This window comes from Xenopus laevis, chromosome 9_10L (assembly GCF_017654675.1).
Source record: "Xenopus laevis strain J_2021 chromosome 9_10L, Xenopus_laevis_v10.1, whole genome shotgun sequence".
Classification (NCBI taxonomy): Eukaryota; Metazoa; Chordata; class Amphibia; order Anura; family Pipidae; genus Xenopus; species Xenopus laevis.
Genome location: NC_054387.1, coordinates 82,862,936 through 82,882,176, shown reverse-complemented (window position 1 = coordinate 82,882,176; position 19,241 = coordinate 82,862,936). Strand labels below are relative to the sequence as shown.

Genomic DNA, 19,241 nt, shown 5'->3' with positions numbered 1-19,241 from the left:
ATGTACAGGCAGCTTCATTTATATCTGATAGAAGGGGTCACTTTTAAAGTGGGCAGTGAGTGCCTGTTCTAGTACTGTACCTAATTCCTGTCTCAATTGCTTAATCTGATGCCTATCACACTGTGAAGTAATTCGTCAATATAGGTGAATAAACTTTACTTTAGTTGTAGACATTCTATTTTACATCTCTATGTCAAGTGTTACTAATATTCTTATAAACTTTGGGTTTAAAAAATTGTACTGATTTATTACCAAGGAAATCTAAGGATAATAAGACTATGTTTAGGGGCAGGAAAGACTGGAAAGGAACTTGCCTCTCCCTAATACTTGCAATGACAATATGGAAGGATAGTTTTTCCCTCTGGTGGTACAACCCCTTCACAAATGGTTGCAGTATATATGCTAGAAAGGGGTCTGGCACACACCAATATTAACTGCTGTGATAGCTTTATTGTACCCTACTTTTTTGAATATATTCTCTTGTCAACGTATCTTTTAAACCCATTTACTGGCCTGAACCCAATGCAATCTGAAGACAGAGCTAGTAAATACATTAGATGAAAAACTTTTTAAAACTCCTTATTTAACACAATTTCCCTACAAAAAATGGCTATCTGTGATTTGAAGTTATATTAGTATTCAAATGATATGTTGTAGACATTCTACATCTCTGTGGCAAGTGTTACTAATATTCTTATATTTATATATACACGTATTGGCAAGTACCAGCACTCCAATTTTCCACAAATAAAGGGATTTATTTCAACATGCTGTATCCAATGTTTTTGCTCCGAAACGTTGGATACAGCATGTTGAAATAAATCACTTTATTTGAACCCCCCCGTGGTTGATCTTTAATGTTTCCTACTGCAGGGAATGCAGATAGAAATGGAAGCAATGCTTCGTGATTGGGCTTTACACATTGAAGTAGAGACCTGTACGGGTCTGTTATATAAGACCTGTGCCCAACCCATGCCTGCTTTCCCTTAGCCTGACCTGGACCTGCTTACCCGCCTACTATGGGCATAATGGACACATTAAAAAAATATTTGTGGTGAGATATGGTCATGTGCCAATATTTCTACTACTACAGGCTATTTTATCTAATTTTTAATTCTTGTGGTGGTGGGTGGTGTTTTAAAATATTTAATGAAGGTTACATTTTACCCCAACCATAAGGGGATGCACGCAGATTAGATATGTCTGATAGTCTCCTTTCTAATTGGCAATTCTACACATAAGTGGCACTCCCCATAGGTGCCCACGTTTCAACTAATTAGTACTTCTCAGGATTACAGTGATAAAGCAGGAGATGGTGCAGTCTGACAAATTACTACAAAGCAAACCCTGAACCGTATGTTTTATAGCGTATGTTGGAAATAATATCAAAAGATAGATGTAATTATGGTACAAATAAATTGAATGCAAGACCACCCTGTCTGCAAAGCTTGACTTTATTATAAAGGTGATGAAAACAACAAATTTGAGCCTTGGGCATTAACAGCAGTGATGGAGAACTGCCAGAGACTATATCAATGTACAGTAGCAATGAACATGGCAGGCCACCCAGGTAGCTGAAATGAATGCAATAACATAAATAATCAGTACAGACAACACCTCGCAACCCCCCAAGGCTTCAGCTCTGCTACAGTTATCGAGATAGTGCCAGAAAAAACTACATAGCTACACAACTTGTGGAACAGGGTGAAAACATTTTTAATGATTTGTACAGTGATTAAAAGTTTTGAAGCTGTTCTTTCAGTTTTGAGCCACCCATGTGTAGGTGTACAGGCATGGGATCGATTATCCAGAAACCCGGTATCCAGAAAGCTCAGAATTACGGAAAGGCATTTTCCCATATACTCCATTATAATAAAATTATGCAAATGTTTAAAAATGATTTTCTTTTTCTACCAACATTATTTTTCCCATTTGGTCCTTGAGGGCCAAGACTAGGAATAGTACGAGTGACATTTTTTGCATAGGCCAGTGACATTACTTCCATGAACAGTCAAGCTATACAAGCAATATAACAAGCATGTAATAAGCTATATCACATCAGGGCAAGCAGTACACCCATAGGCCTGGAATATAATGAGAGCTACATCCCCATGGAGGAATTGCTATATGTGCAGCAGGTGTAGTGGTTTAGTGGCCTGTTTGCATCAATAGTTTGTACGACACCATCATTTTAATATTATTTAGTCACTATGTGGTATAAATAATTGGAAAACGTTGGACTGCCCTGCATTTTATACAATATGGGCTACTTTTAAGCCTTGTGATATACTGTATCTGTGATTGATATTCAACAGCAGCTCTTCTAATGGCTTGCACTGACGTGCACTGACTTCCATCCAAGTTGCAGCACACATGTTAACTGTATGCACCAATTTCTACTCATGATAAAGATGCAGCTGGACACAATCTACCTTTTGCTAATAGTCATGTATAAGAATGGGCAAAGGCTCAAGCTGACTATGAGTTTTCTGCCACCACTCAATTCAGTGAAATAGTTTGCGCATCATCATAGAGCTTCTCTTGTTACCTTTCAGCTCCTGCTGAATTGGACTTTTCTCTGCTACCTTACTAAAGACTTCCGATCCCCTTATACATCGCTCTCTGAAAAACGCATCATTTCATATAAAGTCATTGCTTTATTTTAAATGGCGATTCTGCACAAAAAATATAGTTTCCCCCTTAGTAGGATTTCTTGTACTGACAACTATATTTTGTAATATGGACCTGGCAGTCCTGGTCCTTCCCAGTGTTTCTGCTTGATTTTTCCATGTAATGCTGCCTGTTCTATACTTTCAGAACAGCTAACTGTCTTTTTCTGTGTTGTTTAGAATTTTGTTTATCTCCTCTTCACAGAAGGAAAGGGAGACACATTACTGTTAATCAAAATCTGACCCTGACTCCTCCTGCATGAAGAGAAAATGAAGAGAGAAAAGTGAAGAAAAACATGATTATTTCAGAAACGGTACAACATTTTTAATGGATTATATTAAAATATTTTACATTTCCATGACATGAAGCTTATGTTAAAATGTTCATTTTTGCAATAGTTATCCATTAATTTACTGATCAGAGCAACATCACAGGACTCCTTTTTCCACTGCATCGAAGGTGTCCAGCAGGCGGTGCTATAGTTTCAAATTAGTTTATATTAGCAGCGTAAAAAGTAGAAAACAATGCATGTAAATTGAAAAAATGCTCAGAACAGCACTGTGAGAATTTTACATTAATTTGTTTTGTTAATTTAATTTTATATTTCCGGATATAGGATAAGTAAGCCTTTTATTTTAAAATACCCTAAAAAGTCTCTAAACAGCCCACAGAAAATACCTTTCTCCCTTCATTTCTCAATCACAAGCAAATCATTTCAGCTAGTTCCTGTAGTAGGAGAGCTACATAGAGATGGAAAAAGAGGGTCTGGCTGTAAGTAAATCAGGGGGGCTGTGTGATCTGTCTTTTAAGGTGAGGCAATATAAAGTTTGTAGCAGATTCACTAACTGTTTTTTATTGTATATTACTCCTTGGATCACCAGCGGAAGCAGGTTCCCTGATCATCTCTATGGACTTAAGTGTGAAGATTGTGTTTATACATGGCTTCTCAAGCTTTAACAATGGAGAGAATAATCTTGTTGGGCAGAATAGGAACTCTAGAAGATGTAGCTAAAAAGATTCCAGGATGACGGGGAACCACATACAGTGGCACTGGCACCCACCAGTCCACGTATGTGCAAGGCTTTATGTGCAAGGCTAGTTTGACTAAAACCTCCTCATAATGCCAGTGCTCAGGCACTTGTGGAGAGGAAAGGAGAAGTGACACAAGTAGTTGTGTTCCAGGACTGTGACGTCACTCCCACTACTAAAAGCGATGGGGCTGCTAGGAGAGACTGCTATGCACTACAGAGCAGAATGCTAGGGACTCCTCCCATAGTGAAAGCACCTCTGAGAGTGCAATGGTGGAGCATTTGTAGAGGGACTTACAGTATTATGTTAACACGGGCAGGCCCGGGCTGGAAACCTGTCTGTTCGGGCAAATGCCCGAAGGGCCGCTCTACCCTGCGTTTATATGGGTCACCCACTGTCTGATTAAATGTGGTGATCGCACAGCTCCATGTACCCCAACATTCTCCCGAACTTCTAACTTCCCCTCAACACTGAGCACCCGGGAATCCCAATTGAACCTATGGGCCGCATGTGGCACGTGACACTAGCTCCAGCCCGGATATGATGTGGTGCGGAAGTGTACTGTCTCCCAACTTGTTTTGGCCGACTCGCTAGCTGTCATGCTGCAGCTCAATGACTCCGACACCAGCCCGGCAGCCACTCTATCACCTGAAGGCATAGGGGGTCGCTGAAGTACAACTGAGCCCGGAAAGGGGCGCATTCTGGGCCGCGTCGAATTATCCTGTGCAGTCTCTGCGCTCACTCACTGTGCACAACCCCACACATCAGGCCAGAATCAAAGAGTACTTCGTATTCCGGGTGAGAGGGTCACAATACTGGTTATAGTCTTCCCAGCATCCCTTCATAATAGGTAGTATTTACTAGCACAAAAGCTTAATCTACTACTCTTCCTTGAGTGAGTCCTATAAATGGTACCAGCTACTCTGCTGTGTGTGTCTGTGTGTGTGTATTTGTGTGTATGTGTGTATTTGTGTGTGTGTCTGTGTATTTGTGTGTGTCTGTGTATTTGTGCGTGTGTCTGTGTATTTGGGTGTGTGTCTGTGTGTGTTTACATATGGGCTGCTTTGCTTTTTTTTGCCCGGGCTGCTTTTTGCTCCCAGTCCGGCTCTGAACATGGGTGTCCAGCAAGTTATTGCCACTGCCACAAATGTTTATTGCAATGATGACAATAACGGAGAGCAATTTGGGGAATATGCGTATGACGATGATGCGTATGGTGAATGGGGGATTTAAGATGCACCTACACCACGAAAAACTACTGTAATTCTAGACATGGTAATGCAGCCACAAAGGAAGGTGGCAGCTTTATGCTAAGTGATAACAGGCCAGTACATGCTGAATACAGAACTGCCTGGCCATCTACATATAGAGCAAAGCATTATATGCAAAATTATGTGTTTGAGTATTTTGTGGCTTTGATGTTAAAACATGATTATAGGGCTGAATAGAATTTCTTCTTTCAAGAATGCCATGTCATAAGCCCAGGAGGCCAAGATGGGCTTTCCATCAAGAGAACTACTATTGGGAGCTTGATTTTGTGCCTAGTTTATTTTAAGGCAGGTAGGATGGCTGGTCTGTTTGAGGAGCTACCTATAAAATATCTAACTCTATCACCACTAGATGTAGTCCAAAGAAGGAAGCAGGTAAGTGCAGGATACTACAGAATCTTTCATATTGGGTAGGGGTTTCAGTTAGCAATCCTCTAGATAAGGATCAATGTGAGGTGCAGTATCAGTCATCAGGCTTTACAGATAGTGAGGAAACACGGTGCAAAAGGCACTGAGGGCAAAGTTAGATAGAATCAGAAAGGGTTTAAGCATTACACCTAGAAAGTTTTAGGCTAATAGGTCAGTTTCTTAATTTTTGTCTGCCAATGGACTGTGTTCATATTTTAATACTGGCTACTGTCCAAACAGTCTGGTAATACAGCTATACCACAGTATTTGGACAAAATCTTTATTATTGGCCCAAAGCAATCATAATAGTGGATTCGGTGCATCCCTAATTTCTATGGGATTTTGAAAGACATATTTATCAAATTTTCACTTTCACCCATTGATAAGTACTCTTAAAAATCCCACAGAAATGAATGGAGAGTGGGGGATTTTCTCTCTAGTGGACTGTGGAGATCTCTAACTTCAACTCTTTGATAAATATACCTCAATGAATGGACAGAGCTGCCTTTCTGTCCTGTGTTTTTTCCTGTTACAGTATATACTGTAGCTGCTTATTTTTCAGTTAGGTAATTTTAATATCCTTATAATTCCCAGTAGGGGGTAAATTATCCCTTATGCACAAGTGATATGTAGGGTTCCTTGTTTAACTCAGCCTGCAGCCTTGAACCTTTATACGGTCACAGAACCCCCTCAGTGACTTCCAATAGACTTATCATTTACAGTAAAGTGTAAGTTATCCCTTATAATACACGAGTGATAAGTTGGCCATAGATGTAAAGATTTTTAAAAGATCCAATCGTTATCGTGAGACCACGATTATATCGAAATTATCATTTAAATGTACGATGTGTCCATCAACTAAAAAGACCATTTCAGGCGATATTGGCAGCAAAACTGAAGAGTAGCTGCCTGCTTGGCCCTGCAAACATAGATAGATTGCGCTGGGACCGATAAAGATTTTTAAACCTGGCCGATCAATTTTCTGACAGATGTCGGCCAGAAAATCGTAAGATGTACGATCGTTTGAATCCCACTAACCGCACGATAATTTGACAGATTAGTCGGACTGCACTGAAATCGGTCGTTCACCAAAGAAGAATCGTTGCGTCTATGGGGAGCTATACTGAGTTCCCCATATAACTCAGCCTGCAGTCTTGTGCCTTTATATGATCACAAAACCCCTCAGTGACTTCTAATACCTTAACATTTAAAGTAAGTTATACATTATCCCTAACAATAAATGAGTGATATTCCGTGCAGACTACCCCCCTTCCTCTCTCCCTCCTCCAAGAACTCTGCTGCACTTTCTCTGCCTCTGGAGTTGACGTCCGCTTTCATTGCGCCTGTGACTTTACGCCATTTCCGGCCGCGCATGCGCCTCAACTCAATTGTAACGCTCCGGGGAACCCTACATAGATGGGTTTTGCGTATGCGTGCCATTTGAAGAAGATGCAAAATGTCACGTGTTCGTAACGTCACCCGAGGCGCGTTGTCACGTGTTCACGACGTCACCCGAGGCCTATTATACACTTGGAACTAGCAGCCACCCGGGGGCCCACAGTGAAGATGCCAGTGGCTGTGATGGCGCAAAATCCTGTGTCTTTCCAGAGGCTTCAGGAACAGTGCGAGGAGCAGGAGCTTGAGGTATTCAGCTTCATTGCTGCCTCACGTGGGGGCGGAGTGTAACATTGTAGAGCCGCAAAGCAGGCGAATGACATTATGTGGATATGTCACTGTATGGCGGATCCATAGAAAGCCATGTTGCTGTTGTGATGTTTATTAGACTCACTGTCTCGTTGTTCTCGCAGGCTCCAGGCGGTATTGCCAGCCCTCCGGTGTACAGCCAACTCTTGGCATTGTACTTGCTGCATAATGACATGTAAGTGTCCTCGTTTCATTCACGTGTTTTCTATATCTGACCCCGTTACCACGGAAACCTTTGGGCTAATCGATTCTCGAGAATTTACATACAGAATCTCTAGACGTCTACATCCAGTTGGCGCAATATTCACCTGTTCGTTAAATAAAAGCCTTTCTATACTCCTGAATACGATTTACAGGACATGCACCACAAATAAACTAATAGGGTTGCTGAATGTGTCCATGTGGCCTGTCATTTACATCAAATCCACCTCTTGTTTCTTTTAAAGGGGTTGTTCAGCATTAATTCAACGTTTACTATGATGTAGAGCAGGTTATTCTGAGACAATTTGCAGTTGGTTTTCATTTTCAAGTATTGGTGGTTTTTGAGATGTTAAACACTTTATTCAGCAGCTCTTAAAGGAACAGTAATGTCAAAAAATAAAAATGTTTTAAAGTAATGAAAATATAACGCAGTGTTGCCCTGCACTGGTAAAACTTCTGTGTTTGCTTCAGAAACATTACTATTGGTTATATAAATAAGCTGCTGTGTAGCAATGGGGGCAGCCATTCAAAGGAGAAAAGGCTCGGGTTACACAGCAGATAGCAGATAAGCTCTGTCTGTCTAATGGTGTTATCTGTTATCCACTATTTAACCTGTGCCATATAGCCGTTTTTCAATTTTCCCCATTGCTCCACAGCAGCTTGTTTATATGAACTATATTTCTGAAGCAAACAGATCAATTTTACCAGTGCAGGGCAACAGTGCATGATATTTTCATTACTTTAAAACACTTACATTTTTTAGTGTTACTGTTCCTTTAAGTTTGCAGATTCGGCAATCTGTTTTCTAGGGTCCAATTAACCTAGCAACATTGCACTGATTTAATTAAGAGACTGGAATATGAACAGGAAAGGGCCTGAATAGAAAGATGAGCAATAAAAAGTAGCAATACATTTGCAACCTTACAGGTCATTTGGAAGGTGGAAAGAATCAAAAGAAGAAGGCAAATAATTCAAAAACTATAAAAAAGGAAATTGAAAATTTGCTTCGAATTAGCCATTCTATAAGATACTAAAAGTTAACTTAAAGGTGAACCACCCCTTTGAGAAATGCATTGCCCTTACATAGGCAAACTACTGATAGCAGATTGTAGTAATTACAGCAGGCCAAGCCTGTTGTAACCCTACAATACATAGCTAGTTTTCCCATTGATTGGCGGGTGTCAAGTGATTTTGGCTAGTCACTCCTCCTGTAATATAGTTGATTGAATCGCATTCCACTTGCCTAGGATAATGTGTTCATTGATTGGTCAGTGTTCCATGAAATAGGTATAACATTTGACAAAATCTCGAGAAATGCATATTAGCTTAATTTTTAAATTGCAATTAAAGCCCATAGCAATAGGGAAAGTATGTGGAACGAGCCATGGTGTACTCGGTGGTAGTAGGTACTTCCCATTAGAAAACGTGGGGGGAATGAGTGGCCTCTCCTGCAGACAAAACAGATTTCTTTAGAGTTATCATGGATGCTGGGCTTTACATAGGCTCCATTATTGAATATGCTAGCTCTGTACCTTCCCTAAACTCTCCAACAGTGCCAGTTCAGGTATTCTGTGCTGTGATTGAGAAAGCTAGTTTTAAATGACAGATTTGGAATTGCTAACAGTTTGAGATTGTTCTGAGAGTTATTTATTAGCTGAAACTGGTGCTTCTCCCTCCAATCCCTAAACTACAGCCTTTCAGAAGCTCATTATTAGAGGGCTTCTCAGTATACCGGTAATACGTTTTATCAGATACTTCTCTACTCATCAGAACCAGGAAGTGAAACTGGATTCCCTATCTTTTTAGTGCCGGAAATAACACAAAAACTAAATATTTCTTGATTAAAACAATAGGGGGAAAGTATCTTCAGCACAAATTCTGTTAACTGATCTTGTGTTGAAATGTGGCGTGTATTGTCCCTTTAAATCTACTTGACAAATGTTTATGTACAGGATTGGCAATACATCATATTATCCCTAGTATGCTTGGGCTAAAATTTATTTGTTTTAAAGGGTTTTTTTTATGGAGTGATATTCTGAGATAATTTGCAATTGGTTTTAATTGTTTTTATTTATTTTGAGTTATTTAGCATTTTATTCAGCAGCTCTCCAGTTTGCAGTTTCTCTAATCTGGTTGCTACGGTCCAGATTACCCTAGCAACTATGCATGGGTTTGAATAAGAGACTGGAATATGAATATGAGAGGACTTTAATAGAAAGATGAGTAATAAAACGTAGCTTTACAGAGCATCTGTTTTATATTGGTCAGCGACCCCCCCCCCCCATATTGAAAGTTGAAAAGAGTCAGAAGAAGAAGGCAAATACTTAAAGAAACTATAGAAAAAAAAAAAAATCAGAGACTGCTTAGAGTTGGCTGTTCTATAATAAACGAAAAGTGAATGTAAATGTGAACCATCCCTTTAACAATAAGAATAATGCTAGGCACATTTCAGTAAAGGTTTTGTTTTATTTTAGATTGTGCTCCATAAAACTTGTCTGTTCTGTAATATAGATTTGGAGGTATAGTATTGTGGATCAAAACAACCAAAAGACTGGTAATACTTCGTACTGCAGAAGTGTTGCTTTAAAATATGGGGATGTTTGAAATTTCAAGTGTAATCCATCCTAAATCCAGAAGGAATAAGTAACAAAGTCCACCCCAAACGCATATCTAACATTGATAGCAGTGTTTGCACACCTGTGAACAAATTCATTAACAAAAGTGACCTTTTTTTTTAATGAAATAATTCTGTATAGTTCTGTATAGTATTTGAAACTTTCCTTTATATTAGGAATAATGCACGTTATTTGTGGAAAAGAATCCCACCAGCAATCAAATCCGTAAGTAATGTACACTTGTTGTTCATGTAATAACTTAGCTCTACTACTTCTTATCTAATGGGGCATCAATAAATAATCAGTAATAATTGAAGCCTATAGCTTTTCAAAACCTAATATATACTTTGTCCATATTTAAAATGCTTAAAAGTAATAGTCTGCAGCAGTGGGTTCAATAATTTTGTTTTTCTGTTTTTGCTTAACCGTTTGCCTGGCAAGTATGTATGGCGTATGTGCTGGCAGGTAGGGGTTCTATCTGCCAAGAACGTACTGGGTATGTTCTTATGCAGATGCACGGTTTATTTTGGTCGCTAATTATGCTGTTGCATCCTTTATTTTGTTCGTTCATTGATTTGCACAATTGTTGTGGTTTTATTGCAATTTTATCCCTGCATTATTGTTTCTAAAGTATTTTTAGATACAATAATATCTTTTCCCTTGTCAGAATGTGTGGTTTCCAAAAATATATGGTTTTCGGGGGGCTTTGTACAGTTACGTGGTCTTACAACACATAATACACATATACTCTGTTTTCAGCAGTTGGCAGGCGTGAAAATTCATATGCACATTTTTCATATGGGGTCCGTACATACCACATACTTTGGTAAATCTATGCATATTGGGCATCAAATTGTTCAGTAGACCTCTGGCGTTCATATTTAGGTTGATTTTCCTTTGTATGTAAAACATTGTGTGAGATAAATGCGGCAAATTACAGCAAATTTTTGGTGATTTTCAGAAGTTTTCAGAAAAGCTTTGCAGTTTGGTCGTTTTGTGCAGAAAGACATATTTACTGTACCCATGTTGGATTTGTCCAAAAATATATGGTTTTCTTTGGGGTTTTGTACAGTTAGGGGATCTTGGGACACATAATACACGGGGGCTCTTTTTGCAGCAGCTGAGTTGGCAGGTGTGAAAATTCATATGCAGCGTTTTCATTTGAGGTCCGTACATAATCACATGCTTTGGTATCATTATGCATATTGTGTATCAAAGTGTTCAGTAGACCTTTGCCAGGTCTTTGCCTGTGTATGTAAAAAATTAGATAAATGCAGCAAATTGCAACATTTTTAGGCAATTTTCAGAAATGTCTTGGTTTAGGAAAACTTGGCAGTTTGATGTAGAAAAGATGGCTTTACCTATTTTTTGATTTGTTATGTGTACTTTCCAAAAATATATGGTTTTCTGGGGGTCTTTGTACATTAGGGCACCTTATGGCACACAATATGCAATCAGGGGGCTCTATTTGCAGCAGCTGAGTTGGCAGGTGAGAATTCATATGCGTGTTTTTTCATTTGAGGTCCTTACACACCAAATGCTTTCGTAAATCTATGCATATTGGGCATAAAAGTAGACCTTTGCAGTTCATATTTAGGGTGATTTTCCTTTGTATATTAAAATTGTGTGAGATAAATGCGCCAAATTGAAAAATTTTGAGGTGATTTTTAGAAATTTAGTAAAACTTTGCAGTTTGGTACTTTGGAGTAGAAAGACATATTTACCCATTCTTCAGAATGTTTGCTTTCCAAAAATACACCGTTTTTAGTTGTCTAACCTTTTTGGAGCTTTTACCACATATAAATCAGGCGGTGTGTTTATGAATTTGTGTAGATTTAAACCATCAAATTAGTATGCACAAGGTATGTAGGGGCACCTATATGTCACATACTAAGGTAAACCTATACACATTGGGCATCAAGCTGTTCAGTGGACCCCTGGTCTTCAAATGGATTCACAGGATTGTGTACCCTCCAGAAAGTATAAGGCTCTTTGGGGGGGTTAGCGTATTTTTTGTAGTTTTATCCCACATAAAATGCAGTAAATATGCTGATTTTGCAGTAGCTGGAATGACAGAAATTATAGCTCATATGGAGTGTCTTCATTTTGGGGCCTCTAGAGGCCACATACTTTGGTAAACCTATGCACATTGGGCTTCAAACCAATTTCTTTCATCACTAGGCAGAATCCATTCTTTGCAAAACATCTGGGAGTTTGACCTATACAACTCAGAAATCTCCATAAAACTAAACATATTTGGTATTGGTTTGTTGAGGAGACATGGGGCTTTTCAAATCAATTGTATTTTCATGCATAAAATAAATGATGTTTCTACTATGTGTTTATATAATGGAAACTTTGTTTTTAATTTTTTTGACACTTAGAAGCCTATATCTTGTTAGAGAAGTAAAATTGCATAAAAATTCTAGTATGTTTTGAAAGCTTAGGTTGTCCTGACAAAAAAACAATGAATTGTTTACCAGGGTAAACAAAGTCTTTCCTCAGTAAAGGCACCATGTCTGAAAGCTCACAAAATATCAAAAACTGTTTGGCAATTAAAGTTTGCAAATTGGCTGGCAGAGAAAGGGTTAAAGGTAACATATGACCAGTATAAATGTTATTGTAGTGTAACTCTTAGGTCTGTTCAAACCTGAATTAATAATCATTCATGTTCTAAATCGTTTTGAATATATAACTCGCTGAATGCTTGTTAAAACCTTCTCCACTCCACCTCTTTTACAAAAATTTTTGAGGGCATAAGTAGAAATACTTTGGTGAGGTTATAATGTTCAAGCTGGTTGAAAGGATGTGTGTGTATGCTAGTTTTTCTTCTGCTCTTGATTAACATGGCATTCAGTGCTTCTATCAAATTTAATAACATTTCCACTAATTAAACACTTTCACATCTTGTAAGATCTCTGTTTTGTATAGGGTAAGGTTACAAATAAATAATGTTGTCCAGTTTACAGAGAATATTGGTGAAGTTACCATGATTATATATGGTTTTTTTTTTTACCCTGGACTATTTGTACTTACTTTAAAAGCATAGTGGCACTGGTTTAAAAATCATTTCTAGGTCATGTCCAGGACCAGTTATAAAATAATTTATATAACTTTCTACTATTACAATAAAGTTCTCATACGGTTTATTCTTAACCTTTGAAGGCCCACTCTGAGCTGGGTGGAATCTGGGAAGTAGGACAGAAGATCTGGCAGCGAGATTTCCCAGGGATCTACACATCCATCTCTGCATATCAGTGGTCTGAGAACATTCAGCCAATCATGGAGGCTGTAAGAGGTATAACCCTTATTTGACATTTAAGTGTGCTTTAGTCAGATTTTATGCAGGCACAATTACTTCTGATTGAAAAATATAGAGTAACTTGGCAAGATAGGGTGCGCTTGCCTTGTGGATAACACTGCATTTGCACCTGCTTCAACTTGGGATAGTGGAGGAGTTTCTCCTACACCAATAGATCTTAGATGGGCTCTTCATAATTTTCCAAAGTAGGCATCACAAATTTAATTACAGATTCAAGAGAATTCTCCAGGGATAATCATCTTTACCAGCTCTGTTAGTCATTTCATTAGTCAGGGTGTATGTAGATCTACACACATTTCCTTATAACTTCCATGGGTGATGTTTTTACTGTCCTTTATATAAGAAAAATGGCCCAGATAGTGAAGCTCAAAAAAGCACAAGACCCTGTGCGAAAGGGGATATTAGTAAGTAGTGCTTATCAAGTTCTTTGTGTTAGTGTGTTAAAATACCATTCACATTTTCAAAAGATTTTAAAATATAGCAATTTGGGAAGGGGTGTAGACAAATGAATGGACATGGAGAAAACATATTTACTTCTCCTTTTAAAGGAAAAGTAATCGTTAAAGGAGAAGGAAAGTCCTTTTTACTTAAAGGTGCCAAAAGTTAGGCACTCCCAAGGAAGAATCCTGGGCCAGTGCAGCTTCTCCTGAACCAGCACAGGGTTTCAGGTAAGTAAATGTGATCACATGGGGGTGCCTAACTTTTGGCACCCCCAATTATAACAGGTCTTTCCTTCTCATTTAAAGCAGAACTAAAGCTTAACAAAGATTCAGGGCAGAAATGTGATGTTCTGGGGTTCTGTACCAGTCCAAGGCAACACAGCCCTTGCAGAGACAAAGGCCAGTATACAGACTAGAAATGCCAAAGCGGTCAGTGAGCATAAAACTGTAAGTGAGCTGGAGAGAATGAAGTCCAGAGTAAAGAAGTTTGATGAAGAGATATTGAAGGCAGAAGACAAAGCACAATTTTTGGGTTGAAAAAAGACAAACGTCCAAGTTCAACTCCTCCAAATGAAAATGCAGAATCCATACTTTCACATAAATTATATATACCCATACCTATACTAACTATAGAGTTTAGTATCACAATAGCCTTTGATATTCTGTCTCTCCAAAAAAATCATCCAAGCCATTCTTAAAGGCATTAACTGAATCAGCCATCACAACATCACCTGGCAGTGCATTCCACAACCTCACTGTCCTGACTGAAGAACCCCTTACGTTGCTTCAAATGAAAGTTCCTTTCTTCTAGTCTAAAGGGGTGGCCTATGATGAAAGAAAAGTAATGCAAAGAGTTAAATATACAAAAAAAGGCGGGTTGAGGAGAAAATTAAGGTTATAGTGAGGGGGTGGAAGAAGAGAGAAGAGATGTTTTCTTTTATTGGGTAAAAAATGTTTTTTGGCTTGACATTCCCTTTAAATATAAGATATGAATAATAGTACATGTAAAAGAAATACTTATAACAAATATATTATTTTTTTTTCCCACAGATGCAACACGAAGGCGGGCATTTGGCTTGGTTTCCCAGGCATATACCTCAATTTCTGTAGATGATTTTGCATCTTTTGTTGGCCTTCCTGTAGAAGAGGCTGTTAAAGGTGTGTGAATTTGTAATAAAATGCAGCTTTGGTTGAAGGTTTATAGAAGTTCATCTGTTATGGGAGCAGTGAGAATAAGATTTCACTTAACACAGCACTGCTTTAACAAATCAACCTAAAAGCAAATAGATTGTAGGCTTACTGGCCCATTACAAGTCTGTTGTCCTCATCCCTTTTTATTTAAGGCCTCACATGTATATCAGTCACAACCCCAGGCTGCAGCAGAATACTGCAATGACATCTGATTTTCAAAAGAGCTTATTTTTATATTTAACTTTGAAATCTGGCATGGGGCTAAAGATGTCCGTTTCCCAGCTGCCTTCAGTCATTTTACTTGCTCTGTTAAACTTCAGTCACTCTTTACTTCTGCACTGCACGTTGAAGGGAAAGCACCCCCTCCCCCAGCAGCCTATCAACAGAACAATCGGAAGGTAACAAGAAAGCAGTTCCACCATGAAGTGCTGTCTCTATTATTACAGCTAAAAAAATTCATTTGTTGGTCCAGGAGTGAATTCTTTGTAATGTAAACCGTGTAGTTTAGAAATAAAAACGACACCATAAATCGTAACAGAATCCTTTTTTTATTTATTTGTAAATACAATTGCTAGTGAAAGCAGTGTTTCCTTAACTCCTGGCTGTTTCTTTTTAAACAGTGTTGCAAAAAACTGATTTTTCCAGCAAAGACAGGTCTGTTAATCAGCTGGCTTTTCTTGCATTGTATCACCAGGATAGAGAAAAAAAAATATATATATACATATAATTTTTTTTTTTTTTTTTGCTCTTGGATAGAGAAAATGTGATTATCCTCAGCTGGGTGGGCTGAGGCGCCCCTATACTCAGATGACCGATGTATTCCCAATTTAATGGTTTTCGTTTTTTTTTTTTGTCAACAGGAGTGTTAGAACAGGGATGGCAGGCTGATTCAGCCACTCGGATGGTAATGCCCAAAAAGCCAGGTAGGTGGTGCTGCAGTTCCACAAGATCTCTTGGTGCAGGCAATACTCTGGCATTGTATAAATCTCATGATCACGTATGCCTTAATTCATATTATGTATATAGATTATATAAAATGTTCATATAGATTCTTTTCTAACATGTACATATCTTTTTTAATCATAATCTTACACTTGTTGCAAATGTAAAATGGTACCTGCATATGTACTGGTAAAAATATATGCATTTCCAACATCTATTACAGTAAGTAAAAGTCTTTGTGGCTGTGTAATACAGTGATAAAAATAATATTTTTCCTCCCAACACTTCCACTATTCCTGGACTAAAGAAGGAATAAGTTAATGTAGCATATATAGTTGATACATTCCTAAAGCTATTAAGCCTTTTAGAGGGAGCATCAAGTTCTGTACTGCAACAGTAGGAGGTGCTTTGGCCAGTGTAAATTCTCTTTCTGCTCTGCTCATAGATTCGGCGCCCCTGTCTTTGATCCCCAACGAACAGCAGCTGGCCAGACTTACTGACTACGTGGCTTTCCTAGAGAACTAAACTCCCTCCTACTTCAACATCAAAAGGAGCAGACACAGGAGGCTGGCAGAGTGAAATCTTCTGCACCTCCAAACCCACACCCATCCTGGTCATTGAACTTTCTCTACTGTGTGAACTCATGTCTGAAGTTGAAAAGGGTTAACACAGATGGGAGAACATGGGGCATTCTGTTAGCTTGGGTGCTGTGTTTGTGAACCCTTTTACTGGCACAGGGCCTTGTAACTGTACAGTACAATTTGTTACAGACCCCTCTGACAATAAAATGGCTAAGATACTGCATAGTTGTATATGAACAATTGCTGTTTAGTTTTATGTCATAATTGTGGGATGCTCGTCTTACCAGTAAATTACATAGCGAGGCTTGATCTTTCGGCCAAGGAGATGATTTATTTTTTTTCCCCCCATGAATAAGTAAGAAAGTCAGATGCTGCCCACTGTAAATATAGACCTGTGTCGTATTCCATAAACTGTTTTCAAGGTGAGAATTCATCTGGGAGAGCGATTATGACATGTAAGCTATTGGCACTTCTCACACTGTGAGGCCGAGACGCAATGACTGTCTGGTGTAAAGATGCTAGCAAATGTTAACCCTTCTGTATCTAAGAACAGATTAGTTAGCCTTCATTAAAAAGGATATTTGATATATATTTAAGACAGACAAATGCTTAATTATAGCTGCCAACAAAACGTAAGTTTTGTTTGTTGATGGGATGCAGGGAGTTGTGGCCACTTAAATAAAGTCTTGTAAGTCTTTATCTATTGTCACAGATTGGTTTAGTCCATAAATATTATGTAGGATTTTATTTATACACTTGAAATGCATAATTGTGACATTAGCAAACCATGCAATGTTTTTTTATCGGCATGTTGCCACCTAGTGCATGTATTTGTATCTTGGCAGGTCGGCAGAGCAGCTGGGCTGTAACTTCTGGACCCAGAGGTAAATTTGAAGTTTTCTGGTGTCAATCTCTTAGATACGTTTGTGGAGGGATTTACACTATCCCTCCACAAGTCCCCCTTATATGATGGCCCAAGTATGACTCCGGACTGCTTACACAAGCTTATGCAGTCCATTTGCACTTTTTCACTATCTGGACAAGCAAGATCAGATGTAGATATGGAAAGCTTTAGGTTCAAGTCCTGTTCAGCCAATGGGCTGACTATTTTGTCAAGAAAGGTCAGTGGCTCAATATCTACCTGTGTGTGGGCACCTATAATATGGTTGTCACCTTTAGGTTAACTTTAAGTATGTTATAGCATGGCTAATTTTAAGAAACTTTTCAACTGGCCATCATTTTTTATTTTTACAGTTTTGAATTGTTTGCCTCCTTCTTCTGACTCCTGTTTTCAATGGTGATCACTGACCCCATCTAAAATAAATACTCTGTGAGGCTACAAATATATTGTTATTGCTACTTTGTATTACTCCTCTTTTATTCAAGCCCTCTACTATCCATATTCCAATCTCTTATTCAAATCAGTGCATGGTTGTTAGGATTATTTGGACCCTAGCAACCAGATTGTTAAAATTGCAAACAGGAGAGCTGCTGAATAAATAACTCAAAACCACAAATAACAAAAAAAAAAGAAAACAAGCAACACATTATCTCAGAATGTTGCTCTCTACATCACACTAAAAGTTAATTTAAAGGTGAACACTCCTTTAAATGTGTTCCAACAGATTTTACTTGTAGACATTCAAAGAAATGTTATCATTGCAGCCTTTCTTGGGGAAAGTTGGGTGGCAGATCTGCATGTGAAAATGTGCTTAAGAGACTGAGGTTTGATTACTGCAGAATAACTGCTATATCTAAACTATGGATGTTAATAAGAATTGTTGTCCCTCTTTTGTTAGATGTCATATTAAAACTTGTTTAGTCAGTACTATAGATGTGTGTACTTGTGTTATCTACATTTTTCAAAAATTGCATGCTGTAGTTACTGGTTGAACACTAGCTTTCAAGACTCTTCTGTGCTAGCTTCATGTCAAGTTGTAACCTGCAGGCGGGTCTATGGAGAAATTTCTGGCCCTCTCCGGCTCAGAATCGGAGGGCAGAGAGAATACAGAGCTGCTGACAGAGGAAAATGGGATTCTGTATGTAGTTCAGTAGAGTCCCAAACAGATCTACCAGCACAGTGGAGATACAGTTTTTGCAAAGAATACATTGCCGTACAGCACGATATAGGCCAGTAAGTGTTCAATCACAACCAGATTCACTGGGGAGCACTGCAGGGCAAGAGTCTGTCATGTGGTACTAAGCCGTTTCAATTGCTCAGCACTCTCAGGAAAACCACAGAGCTCACCATAATCTTATGCATGGATAGTCACACAAACTTTACCAGAGTCAGTAAAGGTGGCAGGCTGTAGGTATCCATCTGTACAAGTATGGGACCTGTTATCCAGAACATTATTTGGATCTTCATGCCTTAAGTCTACTAGGAAAATAATGTAAAGATTAAAATAAATCCAATAGGCTGGTTTTGCTTCCAATATGGATTAATTATATTTTAGTTTGGATCAAGTACAAGGCACTGACTGGTTTATTACAGATGAAAAAAAAAATATTTTACAAATTTGAATAATATGGAGTCAATGGGAGAAGGCCTTTCCGTAATTTGAAGCTTTCTGGATAACTGATTTGCAGATATTGGATCCCATACCAGTAGTACCAAGTTCTGGATTTTGTTCTTCCTTGACAGTGTGTGGCGGCTCCCAGTCAGGAATAAACAAAACATATACAGATGAATAAGACTTCCTGGGCAGTAAAACCGCAATCTATTTTCCATGAAATATTGCAAATATGGTCAGGGCTGCCACCCATGGTTGTGCTTCTTTATAGGATCTCCATCAGCTTCAGATGTTTCAATGTATTGAGTTAAAATTCTTCAACTATACAATGGAAAGTAATGAGTTCAATCTGCATAT

General features: G+C 38.5%; 1 protein-coding gene across 1 annotated transcript; it reads left to right on the top strand.

Annotated features, from left to right (window-relative positions):
- The first annotated feature begins 6,906 nt into the window (after window positions 1-6,906).
- Window positions 6,907-18,199, top strand: cops8.L (COP9 signalosome subunit 8 L homeolog). Its single transcript, NM_001094333.1, is given in 7 exon segments — window positions 6,907-7,019; window positions 7,184-7,254; window positions 10,072-10,120; window positions 13,061-13,193; window positions 14,708-14,815; window positions 15,709-15,771; window positions 16,236-18,199. Coding segments are annotated over 7 exon segments (582 nt in total). The 5' UTR covers window positions 6,907-6,941; the 3' UTR covers window positions 16,316-18,199.
- The last annotated feature ends 1,042 nt before the right edge of the window (window positions 18,200-19,241 follow it).